At 36.5% G+C, this 13,694-nt stretch overlaps 2 protein-coding genes across 2 annotated transcripts; one reads left to right on the top strand and one right to left on the bottom strand.

Annotated features, from left to right (window-relative positions):
• Nucleotides 1-1,646: 1,646 nt before the first annotated feature.
• LOC144569592 (postsynaptic protein-like protein) lies at nucleotides 1,647-3,185 on the bottom strand. Its single transcript, XM_078320033.1, has 4 exons — nucleotides 3,050-3,185; nucleotides 2,790-2,907; nucleotides 2,369-2,466; nucleotides 1,647-1,981 (listed from the first exon to the last, which is right to left on the bottom strand). Exons 1-4 carry the CDS (start codon nucleotides 3,063-3,065, stop codon nucleotides 1,917-1,919), a joined length of 297 nt encoding a protein of 98 aa, XP_078176159.1. The 5' UTR covers nucleotides 3,066-3,185; the 3' UTR covers nucleotides 1,647-1,916.
• Nucleotides 3,186-10,725: 7,540 nt separating this feature from the next.
• On the top strand, nucleotides 10,726-11,085 carry LOC144569772 (uncharacterized). Its single transcript, XM_078320243.1, has one exon. The coding sequence runs from the start codon at nucleotides 10,726-10,728 to the stop codon at nucleotides 11,083-11,085; it is 360 nt and encodes a 119-aa protein (XP_078176369.1).
• The last annotated feature ends 2,609 nt before the right edge of the window (nucleotides 11,086-13,694 follow it).

Genomic DNA, 13,694 nt, shown 5'->3' with positions numbered 1-13,694 from the left:
CCGTGGTATATGCTAAGGTGTTTTACGATTACTGTTTACCTCATAGGATGTGGACCCCCCGGGGAATAGCACATAACACATTCTTCCTTTACCTGTTTTTTTTTTTTTTAATTGAAAGCCCTTAGCCATGCATTCTATTATAATTTGTTAAAAGGTCTTACACATAACTAAGGAAATAACATCTAAGAAAAGGACTATACATACTAGTGTATTAACGGTCGGGCGGTCCGGGCATATCCGGGCACGGGTACGTCTCGGATACAGGTATGACGGGTACTAGGGTATACGGGCACGGGTATCTCGGGTATATTTTTCAAAAACCGTACCCTGCCCGTTCTATACCCGTGCCCGTTGTACCCTTGACGGGCAGGGCGGTCCGGGTACGGGGGTCCGGTCCGGTTTTTTTTTCTTTCTGTTTTTTTTTTTTTTTTTTTTTTCTTTTTTCTGTTTTTTTCTTTTTTTTTGAACCGGGTGGGGGGAAAAATCAAATTTTGGGTTTGAATTTGAATTAAAGTGGGTCGGGTATAAGGGTACGGGTACGGGTAGGCGGGTATCCGGGTAGGGTAAAGTCGGGTACGGGTATGGTCGGGTACGGGTATAGTCGGGTAGGGTATGGTCGGGTATTTGTCCAAAAAAACCGGTCCGGTCCGTTTTTTGCCCGTACCCGCGTACCCGACCTATACCCGGGCTCGGGCACGGGTACCCCGGGCATCGGGTACGGGCGGGCAGGGCACGGATAACCCGTTAAGGGTATTATTAATACACTAATACATACTAATTAAAACCTGCTGATTACTCTCTCCTAAAATATTTCTGGTTTATCCTTTCGTCCAGCTGGAGGTGTGATACTGAGCTTGACGGGTGCATACCGACGATCCATTATTCTTGCCCAATTTGCAATTGTATGCGGTGTCTAGTGGGCCTTTCTGGTGATGTGCTTGACGTGTATTCTGTGTTTGTTTCTCCCTGTAGTAGTTGGCACATTATTTTACCGTCACGCTGCTCTCCATGATGGAAATTCTCCGTAAAGATCCTCATGTATTACTCTCACCAATAGCTTACCTCCTCCTACCTATTCAGTGAAAAAGGAAGTGAAAGGAAAAGTCATCAGGACCCGTCCGTCAATGATAGTCTGCAACGTGCAAATTTTATATATAATTTTTTAAAATTTAATAAAATTTACACTTATAAAAATATTTGTATAACTACCTATATTACGGGGTAACTATCTGTTAGTTACCTGAGGTTATTGCATGGAAAATCAACGGACCAAATTAATTTCATGCCTATGAAAATTTTGAAATTCAAATTCGTACTAGAGTCCGGATCTATTTATTGCACTGGATGTGAATTCAGAACTCGTCCGTACAATTTCTTTATTTATAAAAAATTTCAATTTTATAGTCAGTTCTTATCTTTAAATTTTATTATCAAACGACAAATATGTGTGTTCGGCATCACGTACAAGCACATATATATTAAACTGCTGATTGGAAAATCGGTGATTTCCTTTATTCGGACTCGTACAACTGTACAAGATTGTTTTACTAGGCGAATTCGTTGTATTTGTAATTTGTACCTTGCTAATATAACATAGTACAAGGTCTAACTACGGCCCAAAAAATTTTAAATAAACACGCCTGCAATTAAATACAACAACAACAATAATTTGTGCTAATTTTTCACTGCAGTCAACAGCCTTTGTACAATCTGATACATTGGACTAAAACCCACAGAAGATGAATTCAATTCACAGAAAATCAATCTCAAGCTAAATGTTCTAATATTAATGAGCAATTATTTGCAAGAACATGTGAATTAAAGTACTAAGCTGTGAAATGCGAGAAAAGGCAAAACAGGTACTACTACTTGTACATGATTTTTGGATCCACTTAAATTGTCAATTCTCTTTACATTTACACGTTGCTTTGCTTGTAGATCTTGGTATCCAGCACTTGTTTCCCACACATTGCACAGACACCTATCAATGACAAAATATGTACAAATAAAAAATACTTCAGAAGAAAAGGAAGAATATTGATTACATATGCCAGTAGATTAAACTAGAAGATGATGGCTAACTTCCAAAGGAATATAAATAATTGGTACTTGTCAACAAAAGAAGATCTAAATTGAAAACAAGACAAGGATATATTGTTGGAGATTTTGGACAATGATTTACCATGACAAAAGATTCTTTCTTCTATATTTCACAACTATATTGTTTTATGACAGGTCAATTTTTTTTGTTTGGATATTCTGTCAACAATGTAGCTTAAATTAAGGTTACATATTGAGTTACAGCAGAAATTTTCAATCACAAGGAAAAAATAGGGTTCATGATACAGCACAAATAATGACTACATACCTTTGGAATAAGCACAGGTGTGACAGTACTTGCCTTCTTGGTGCACTTGTTGTTTGCATATCATGCACTTGGTAAGAGTGCTACCGTATGGGGACCATCTACCCAGCAATTACACAAAAAGTAAATGAATGAAATCAGTAAATCATTTTAATAAAGAGACTCATCATAAAAAAAGGACAGAAGCTCAATTGGTGTGATGCAGATCAGTGATATCTCAGGTCTTTTAACTTTCAGGTTCTTTTTTGGTGGTAATTAGTTTGATTATTAGCCAACCGGGATGCTTTGTGGGGCACATAAAATAATCACCCCTAATCTCTGCACATTTCCCACCTCTCTAATTTGGACTGATTTATCATCTCAGAATAAGATCAAAATTAAACAAGAAATAGAAAAATTAATTGGCTTCCAAGAAAGGACGAACCTTTTCTTCTTAGAGAGTAGCTTATTCTCATTAATCTTGCGACCACCGCCCTCTGTGGTGTTGCTCGCACCTTCCTTCCATTTGTCCGGTACGATCACCTTCCCCAATTTCTTCTCACCTGAAGAAAACAAAAAACAGAAATAAAAAAAAAAAAAATCGAAGGTGAGACAAAATAGAATACAAATTTAAGGTTCCTCTAATACGGATTGTAGAATAAAGCTTCAATTAGATGCGAAAATTGAAAGGTGTTCAGATCTTACACTTCCCACAGACCATATCGTCTCTACTATTAGTTAGGGTTTCGTTCTTGGAAGAGGAGGGAGAGCTTCGTAGACGCGAAACGACAGCACGGTAAAAGGGAGAGACGAGATAAATTAAATTGGGTTTTGTCGATGTCGGTGCATAAATGGGCTTTAAGGCCCATATCTAGGCATGCATACTATTTTGGACTTGTAGGTATAGCTAAATGATCTAGCCCAAGCCCAATACAATATGAGTGCAACTTGTCGGTGTTGGAGAAGAATAGCCTGTTTGGGTTCAAATTTTTGTGTTGGAGAAAGAGTTCATCAATTGCCACTTTTTTGGACTTGTAGGTATAGCATACTACCATAGCCTCACTCGTATCTTTTCAAAATTCTCAAGTGAATCCATTTACAGTAATTCATATAGACTAGAACTAGGGTGTTCCGAAGTTCACCAAGTTTATTTGTTAATTGAACTCTAAAATCGATCGAATTAGCTTTAAATGATGAATCCGAATAGTTGAAATCCGTCTATCTTACAAGTGATGCATCTATAATTTTTTTTTTTAAGTTTTCAAATTAATTTAGTATAAAGACAAGCTGTTAAAATTAGAAGGTTTATAAATTAATTTTAATGCATTCATTTTTGAATGTTTTTTTACCACTTGACTCTTTACAAAATTAATTCGAAAATTTAAAATTTTTGCATGTAGACACATCACTTGTAAGGAATACAAGTTTCAGCAGTTTGAATCTGTCATATAAAATCAATTCAATAAATTTTAGAGTTTAGTTCGTGAAGAGATTTAGTAAACTTAGGATCACTCTAGTAACTCTAGTTCTACTCGTTCATATAATATATATGGATTATAGGACTTGACTACGGTGCTATGGGTAGCTAAGAGGCCTCCCGTGCTACGACTCAATATTCAAGTTTTCAAATCCTAACGGTCGATCCGAACCGTTCATCTTATTCTCCATATTAATATGTGCTTGGAGACCAAATTTTACATTTTTTGGAAATTTTTTACTATTTTTTTAGATTTATTGAAAATCGCTGTTTTTCAGACAAATCTGGACCATAAAAAATAGCGATATTCAATAAATCTAAAAAAATAGTAAAAAATTTAAAAAATGTAAAATTTGGTCTCCAAACACATATTAATATGGAGAACAAGATGAACGGTTCGGATCGACCGTTAGAATTTTGAAAAGTCGAATATTGAGCCGTAGCACGGGAGGCCTCTTAGCTACCCATAGCATATTAGCCAAATCCTGAATTATAATATTCATTAACAATCCTAACCATGTCAGTATTCTTAACCTTGCAATTATCCAAGTATTCTTGAAGCTCCGAGTCCTTATTTCAAAAATGAGATTTGTTGGTTGTAAGATTTTCAATAAAATTTTGAACATGTTATTTTAACAAACCCATATATTTTTTCTTTGGATTGGTCGGATTTTTGTTTTTCTTTTGTGGCGGGCTGCTAACATTCGAGATCTATGCAATCCTGTGCGAGGTTTATTTTTTATTTTTTTATTTTTTTTGTTGAGAAAAGCGGATTGAACCACCTGTTTCATTAGAAACTATGGATATTGTCTTACAGTCATACAAAGTTATATAGGAAATATTACAAAAGAACCATTCTAATGGATAAGCAGCTAGAATGTATCCAAGCTGGCAGACATATTACACAAATATAAAAGCAGTTTGCTAGAAAGTTATACAAGCTGGCAGACCTTTCCTTTTAAATACTTAGGACTTCCTCTGTCCCCTCATAAATTACTGGTTAGAGATTGGGAGTTCCTCATTAAGAAGATAGAAGGTAAGCTACAAAATTGGAAAGGTCGACTATTGTCCTTAGGGGGGAGAATCACACTTCCGAACTCTGTTTTATCTGCTCTTCCCTTGTATACCCTTTCCATTTATCATATTTCTAAAACTGTTTTGCTTAGGATTGACAAGGCTAGAAGACTAATTCTTATGGAAAGGGTATGGATTGCACTCCCATAAATATTCCCTGATTAATTGGGAACAAATCTGTTTACCTAAAAAACAGGGGGGACTTGGGGTTTTGGATCTAGAATTAATGAATGTAGCTTTGTTAGGCAAATGGAGATGGAGATTTAAGGACCCTTGCTGCCAAGGTCTATGGAAACTAGCCATTACTTTAAACTATTTCTCTCCAGGTTCTCTCCCTTCCTTTTCTCCATTCTGGGGTGCTGTTACTCAGAATCAAGCTCTGTATGATAACAGAATCAGCCATCATCCTGGTACCGATAGTTCAGCTTAGTTTTGGACTGATATCTGGATGGGGGATTGTGCATTGGCCATTACTTACCCTTTTTGTATGAGTTGTGCAGCAATCCACACATCTCTCTTTCCGCAGTTATTGCTTCCAAAGGTCACCAGGTTCAGTTTAATAGAACTCTTACAGGGGTAGTCAAATTTGAATGGCAAGAGGTTTTACATATCATTGATACATTTACTACTGATGCCCCTCAAGATCATATTATATGGCTTTTGGAATCTCATGGGGAGTTCTCAGTCCAATCTTTGTACAAATTTCTTAGTTTTGGGGGTGTACAGGAGTTAAATACAATGGAATGGTGGGTTTTGAAAATGCCTCCCAAATTACGGGTGTTCATGTGGTTACTTAGCAAAAATAGAATACTGACTAAAGATAATCTAACAAACAAAGGTTGGTTGGGTATTAAAAAATGTCACTTCTGCCTAGATGATGAAACCGTGGACCATCTGTTCTTTAATTGTAGCCTAGCAAAGCAAGTTTTGTTTTGGTTAGGAGCTATACCCAACTTCTTACCTGACTGGTATTGTTTTCAAGATATCCTTGATTTTGGTTTTGCCTTACCTCCACCCAGCAAACATTTTTTCCTAATTACCATTGGTGTCTTTGCATGGTCAATCTGGAATGCTAGGAATAGTATGTGTTTTAAGTATACCCCACTGCCAACTGTTAGATCCTTGGTTACTCATATAGTTCATTTGGTTGTTTTGTGGACAGGGACAGTACCGGAAGTAGACCAACAGGCTAGAGATGCATGGCTGCCAGCATACTTGGACGACATCCCTCTGCGCGAATGGAATCCCGCAGTTGCTGGTCAGATTATTGAGTTGGATAGTGATACAGATCCTACTGCATAGTGATCCATAACAAAGTCTTTTGGTAGATGAGTGCCCTGTGTGGCTTCTTTGTGTATGCCATCTGTGGCATGATTATCTTTTGTCTTAGTGTTGCTTTTCTTAACTAGACATGCTTTGCTTTGTTCCATTTCGTGACTAACGTTGCTTAGTATGTAATATAACTTGGTTTTTATATGAAACGGGCTATATTGCCTTATTTCCAAAAAAAAAAAAAAAAAAGTTATACAACACATATCAAAGGCTCAAAATAGTAAGAACTAGTAATAGAACTAAGTAGGCCTATGTAGTAGTAGCAGAGCTTGTATGAGAGGAAGTAGTTTGAACAAAGGGTTCTTCAGGATGGAAGTATTCGGCATCTATTGCATCAAGCTCTCCTCTGTTTCTAAGATATTTAGAGAGGTCTGACCCCTCTAAATCAAGAGAGGGATCTTCCTCTGAATCCCAGGAGCTGTTGTCCTCCTCGTATGCATTGGTCCCCGAGAGGATTATAACAGCTATTGTGTATGTACGAGGTTTAATTAAACTAGGTTGATAAATGATAAGTGTTTCGATAATGAAAAGTAACATTTATTACAACATGTTAAATTTTTTAGAAGAGGTAATTTTATAAACTAAATTTTGGACACAAAATATTCTATTTTTTTTTTTTTTTTTTTTTTTTTTTTTGTAAAAAGGCAAATGCCCGTTTCATTACCATGAAACTTTCAAAGTTCTTACACACAAAATATCATACTAATAGAGGAAATAGAAAAGGCAAAGAACATTGGTTCAAAATAGGCACACCTGCCTATATAATAACAAAGTCAGAAGTAAACAAACATAAAGGCAAAGAGCATAACATCACTACAGTAAGCCATAACTGAGAGACTAAAACCCACAGCTAGCGAATTCCCATTGCTTCAAGTAGAGTCGTCAGAGATCCATACCATCCTCTCTGTCTCAGGGGAAGCCATTTGAATGGGTACCTCATCCAAGTCTTGAGGGAGCCAATCATTGACCGTCGCTTGGAGATCTTCCTTCAATTGCCCTGCCCAATAAATTACAATCGAAACAATGGTAAGAATGACATTCCTGCAAGAATGAGTTACTGACTGTCTAAAACACAAATCATTGCGTTTTTTCCAAATGCACCAAATAACAGCACTAACTACAAGAAGGAAAGCAGTTCTATTTTTTTTATCTAATTGTAAAGCAAATTTTAACACATCATCCAGAGAATGCCATTGGTGTCTAAAGTGTTGGCATTTGCCCATATAAAACCATATTGCCTGTGCAAAAAAACATTGAAAAAAGAGATGATCAGCATCCTCAGCATGGTGACAAAACTGACAAGTTGTATCACCTTGCCATCCTTTTTCCTGCAATTTAAGTTTGGTCAATATTTTATTTTTGCTCATAAGCCACATAAAAGCCCTGATCTTAGGAGGAACTGGTAATTTCCACCAAAGGAGAGGTTTTAGCGGCTGAACCCCTTGAAAATTAAAAAATTGGTACATGGTTTTGACAGTGTATTTGCCTTTAGAATCCCAAGCCCATGCCAACTGATCCAAGTCATGGGTAAACGAAGTGGAACTGAGAATATTTAACAATTGAAGCCAATCCTGAAAAAGAATTCCAGTTAGGTTGCGTCGAAATTTTAAACATTGCCCTTGTGTAGCAACTACCTCCTGAACTGAAACATCAGGTGTTATACATATTGCATATAATTGAGAAAAAAGTAATTTCAAGGGGCAATGTTGGAACCAGGTATCGGACCAAAAGGCCACCGCACCTGAAGCCCCTGGTTGATAAGAGATACCTAAGTTACACAGATGGGACAAGGCCTGGATATCTTTCCAAAAGGGTGACATGGGAATGTTTAATGACAGGTTAGCCTGAAGAACAGTTTTCCAGAGGTTGGAATAGGTGGGATCCTTAAATCTCCACCACCATTTCGATAACAGAGCCCAATTCATGTGTTGGAGATCAAGAATCCCCATCCCCCCAAATTGTTTAGCAATGCAAAGGTCCTGCCAACACATCAAAGCATATTTTCTTTTGGATTGAGTACCTTGCTAAAGAAATTGGCGCCGTATTTTATCAATGTCATGTAAAATCTGAGCAGGGATTTTATAGAAGGACAAGATATAGAGAGGAACAACCGACAACACAGAATTCAAGAGTGAAATTCCCCCCCTAGGGACAAAGATTGTCCTTTCCATCCCTGAAGTTTGTGCCTGAACTGATCTATTAAAAATCCCCAATTCTTAGTCAAAAGGGGAGCATCAGATAATGGAATCCCTAAGTATTTGAATGGAAACTTAGAAAGGTGACATTTGAAAATTGCAGCTAACCTCAAAGCTTCTGTGTTGTCTAGATTAATAGGGAACATGTCAGTTTTATCTAAATTGATTTTAATGCCAGAGACAGATTCAAATAACAACATGGTCCACCATGCTTTTTCAACATTATGAGGTGTAGCTTTTAAGAAAAGTATAGTGTCATCAGCATAGTGACAGTTAGTCACAGCATGCTGATGATCACATGGAGGCCCTAGACCAATGATGGTATCCTGTTCCCTACTGATCTGAAACATTTTACTAAGAGAATCTGCGGCGAGATTAAACAGATAAGGAGATAAGGGGTCACCTTGTCGGACCCCTCGTTTACAAAAGAAATAAGGAGTGAGCTCTCCATTGATATTGACACAGGATTGAGAGCTCACGAGCCATTGAGCCATCCATTGGATCCATAAATCTGCAAATCCTCTGCTATGCATGAGTGTGAGTAAGTAGTTCCAGTTGATCTTGTCATATGCCTTCTCAAAATCAACTTTAACTACTACCCCTTGGGAGCCAGTATGTTTGCAGTGGTGTATAATTTCATGACTTAGGACCACATTATCAAGAATATATCTCCCTTTGAGGAATGCAGATTGATGATTATCAATAAGTCTTTGAAGAATGGGTTCAAGTCGATAGGTCAAAATTTTTGAAAGCATTTTAAAACTACAATTAACTAAGCTTATAGGTCTAAATTTTTTAATCACTTGTGCATCTAATTCTTTAGGAATAAGACATATAATGGATTTATTGAGGAATTGCAATTCTAACTGCCCAGCATAGAATTGATGACAGAGTTTAATCAAATCAAACTTCACTATTTCCCAAAAGAATTGATAAAATTTAAAAGTGAAACCATCTGGCCCCGGGGCCCCATTGGGATCTGATTCAAATATTGCTCGATGGATCTCACTCTCAAGGAAAGGTTGTGTGAGAAGATCATTTTCAAGAACCGTCACTCGATCAGTAGGGTTCCAGACATCAGATCCCATCAAAATATTATATTCAAAATGCTAAATACCACATAAAAGAGTTATAGTCTGTTAAGAGAGGTGTATCGGCTACAAATAACTTTCAGATGAGGAGAAAAAAATACGATGCGTGAATCATCTGGGAAATAAATCTGCTGCGATCCTAAAAGAAAAGCAGGACCCTGCGATCCTGTATCTCAACCGTTCACTTGTTTTGAGATTCGTGTACAAAAACTGACTTATAAAGAAAATCCTGGGTTTACTCAAATGAATGGTTGGATTTAGTTGGATCAGATCGCAGGATCCTGCGATCCCTGCTGGAATCACAGCAGATTCTCACGCAATCATCTGAGGATACTGAAATAAATCAGACGGATAGTACAATAAATAATGTGACAGCAAAAAAACTCGAAGGCCGAACTTTATTTATGTATTGTAAAATTTTCTATCAAATATTTTATAAAAAAATAATTACCATATGTTTATTTCAATTTCTGTGAAACAATACTATCTAGATGCATGCAAAACTGCATGTTCTTAAATAATGGATAAGAAAATATTTAGATTGTTAGTCTAAAACTTATTTTAGTTATTTTTGCATGTAATTTGTGCAACTTCAATTTCTCTAGTTTAACAGCTCACATGAAAATAAATGACTCAATGTGGTACTTAAAAAAACCGATTACACATTTTTTTCTAAAAAAAAAATACAGATTACACGTGCACATACACTGTAGCAGTGTATTCTGACTTCTGAGCCACTGAGGCACTAGCAGCCTAGCAGCGAATGCGTATCCTCTGCATTAATTCAAAAATGAATCTTTTGAGTTAATGAATCTCAACTGTCTGATTTTAAACGGAGCCAATCCGGTCCCTGCTTATGATATAGGGGATCCTTAATATTAGTGCGGACTAATATACACGAATCTTAAAGCATATCGGATGATCAAGATTCATTAACTCAAAAGATGCCTTTTGAGTTAATGCAGAGGATACGAATTCCAGCCTAGCACACCGATCTGAACCCAAACCGGAAAATGGTTCGTAGACCGCGTCACCGCGAGCGTTTTTAACCCAAACATTGCATCCTACTGCGCTCGGTTCCTCTTGTTTTCAAAATCTCATTCCCTCCTTTGTTTTTTCCCTCCTATATTTCCCCCCAATTTTTGTAGAGCATCCAGTTCCCCAATAATATCTCCCGTTTCTCTCCCTGCTCTCACTCTCTTTGCCTCAACTATGAAGAAGCGACCCCTCTCTCTGAGACGAGGAATCCATCTCAAAAACCACCACCGGTTCCTCCGACCAGGTGCTCTTGCTCGAATCCGGGACAACAAGTTGATCTCTCTCTCCGTACAGCGGTCTACACCGTTCGTTATTCTCTCACCGCCTCTCTCTCCACCACATCAGCAATCCGCTGCTGCAGATCAGCAAATAGCCAGTTCTCCTTGTTTCCTTGGAAAGAGAGTGGACGGACCGATTTGTCCCCAGAGGAAGAAGCTATTCGCTTCCAAGTATGTGTTGTTGGTGCCGTCTTCTCCTAATCTAGCATTTCCAGTTGCAGATTTATTTGGTTCTGATGTGGTTGCTGCACATTGATTAAATCTCTTTTCTTTTGTGTTGTATGGAATGTTTAGGCTTTTCTGTTATTTCTTCTAATTTAGGAGCTAAAGGATGATGCTTTTGTTGTTTCATGTAAATTACTGGTTGTATGAATAGACAAAATTCAAAAGGTAGTTTTTCCTTCTTTTATTTGTAAACCTTATCTCTATTTTGTTAATTGAGGAAATTGAATGCATAGAATCAGTCAGATAATGAAATGTAAATGAGAAAATATTGTGGGTTCATACATTTTGCTCTATTTAAGTTTTTTTTTTAGGGTTCATTTTTCTATTAAACAATGAGCAAAGGTCTGAGAAAATTGCTGATGCACACAACAAACTTTCAACTTCCTAGTAAGCTCCCTGGTCTCCATTTCATCCTTAATGCCTTCACAAATTCACCCATGAAATCATCGAAGTAGAAATTACAAAATGAAAAAAAGTTATAGAATTTAATGTCAAGGTACAAAGTCCCGAACAATTTAGATTCCCATCATGTCCTCACTTGTGTATACTTTGCAGTATGGAAAATACAAAATTTGACAAAATAGTCCATAATTTTTATAATAACTCAATAGAACTTTATCATAACTGATTCACTTCTTGAACTATGAAGTTGAATTGTTGAAATCTTTCTTAATACCTTGGCTTCAATTTTTGTTCAATTGAATTTGAGCTTTGTAGTAGAACTAAATCAACATTTGACGGAATATATATCATTCATTGGACAAAAAAGTACATGGTTAACTTTGCAAGTCAGAGAAATTTTAGTACTACAAGTCTACAACCATGAAAGTGCTTGATGAATGATGATATTTATAAAAATTCTGTAGTTACAATTATACCCTACCTTCTAAAAGAGAATGCCAGGAACTGAAATTAAGTAATGATGCTGATGAGATGTGTTACATGTGTGCATGAAGTTCAAGAATTTCAAATCCTGGAACTTTAGGTGCAATGTAAGTGCAGAAATACGATGCGACTAGCATATATTAAGATCCGCATGTTCTTTAAAATAATATTTGTACTTCATAAATTTCACTGCTAAAACATGCAAATGGTTTAAGTTGTCAGTTCTAAGCCCTTTGGAGATTCAGTTTTAAGGCTAATCATATATAGGTCCCATACAGGAAATTGAAAATCTAAATTAATAATTTAAAGTAATATAGCGTTTTAAAAACAAACATGACACTCTAGTCAATCATGATGTGTACATTTATGCGGTGCCTTGAGCTTGGCCAAACGGTAAAATATGTTCATCTCAGTAGCTAGAATTTTTGGCTCTTGGAATAGAAAAGAGAGGAAGACAAATATTGCAAAGAGAATGTGGAGTAGAACTAGAGTGTTATTAAGTTTACCAAGTTTTTTTGTGAACGTAACTCTAAAATCTATCAGATTAATTTTAAATGACAAATTCAAACCGTTGAAACCCATCTAACTTACGAGTGATGCGTCTAAATGCAAAAATTCTAAACTTTCAAATTAATTTAGTATAAAGTCAAGTAGTTAAAATAAGAAGGTTTATAAATTAATTTTAATACATTTATTTTTGAACGTTTTTTGACTACTTAAACTCTATACAAAATTAATTCGAAAATTTTTTTTTTTTTGCATGTAGATGCATCACTCGTAAGGTAGATGAGTTTTAATGGTTCGGATTCGTCATGTGAAGCCAAATCGATAGATTTTAGAGTTGAGTTCACAAAGAGGCTGGGTGAACTCAGGAACCCCCTAGTTCTACTCGAGAAGAAGCCATATAGGGATGTAAAAAAAAATCATGTATAGTTTGGTATGCATGTTGGTTTTGTTTTGTGATTTGCGTGTTCTGTATTGTGACCATTCGTGTGGCATGATTATCTTTTGAAAAAATCGGTACGACACGACACATGGACTGGTCGGTCACAACACGTCATGGGGTCATGCAAGTCACACGTGACGAGGACCATTAAATCTTGATCGAATAGTGAATTTTGAATAAACTAACTTAAATTATGAAAAAGATACGAACGTGCTGGACCTGTTCCTCCAATTTGATCACAACACAAACGACAAGTAAAAATTTGACTTTATCACGACACGATACAAATGTACGTCTAAAGGCTCGTAAGATATATTTTTTATTCCAATTTCAGAGAATGCAAAAGGGCCATTTTTTGAGTCCGAATTTGCTGGGAGGAATTACAGAGCCCTGAAATTCCAATATCAACCGTTCAAATTTTTTCTGCGCAGATCTCAAAAAAAGTAAGTTTTCATGCACAAATCTCGAGCAAGACCAACGGTTCGAATTGAAATTACAGGGTCCTGTAATTCCATTTTTTTACTATTCTATCATTAATCAAGGGCTGTTCTTCTTTTGTTCGGGCCTCTCTCAAATTGGCCCATACAAGCGTATTGGGCCCTTTGTTGGAACTGCCGAGAATATTAATTAATTTTATTAAACCTTTCCATTTTTCTATTTGCAGCTTTCACCAAACATAAACCTAGGTTGGTGATTGTAACCCTTTTTATCCTTATGTAAGAAAACACTTAATATAGGGTTCTCTCGGAATTATAAAAGGAAAATGCTTGTGTTATTATATGTGCATTTCATGTATTTAAACAAATCTC

Source organism: Carex rostrata, chromosome 18 (assembly GCF_964058835.1).
Source record: "Carex rostrata chromosome 18, lpCarRost1.2, whole genome shotgun sequence".
NCBI lineage: Eukaryota > Viridiplantae > Streptophyta > Magnoliopsida > Poales > Cyperaceae > Carex > Carex rostrata.
Note: the sequence above shows the minus strand (reverse complement) of the source record. Positions and strands in the feature narration are given on the sequence as shown.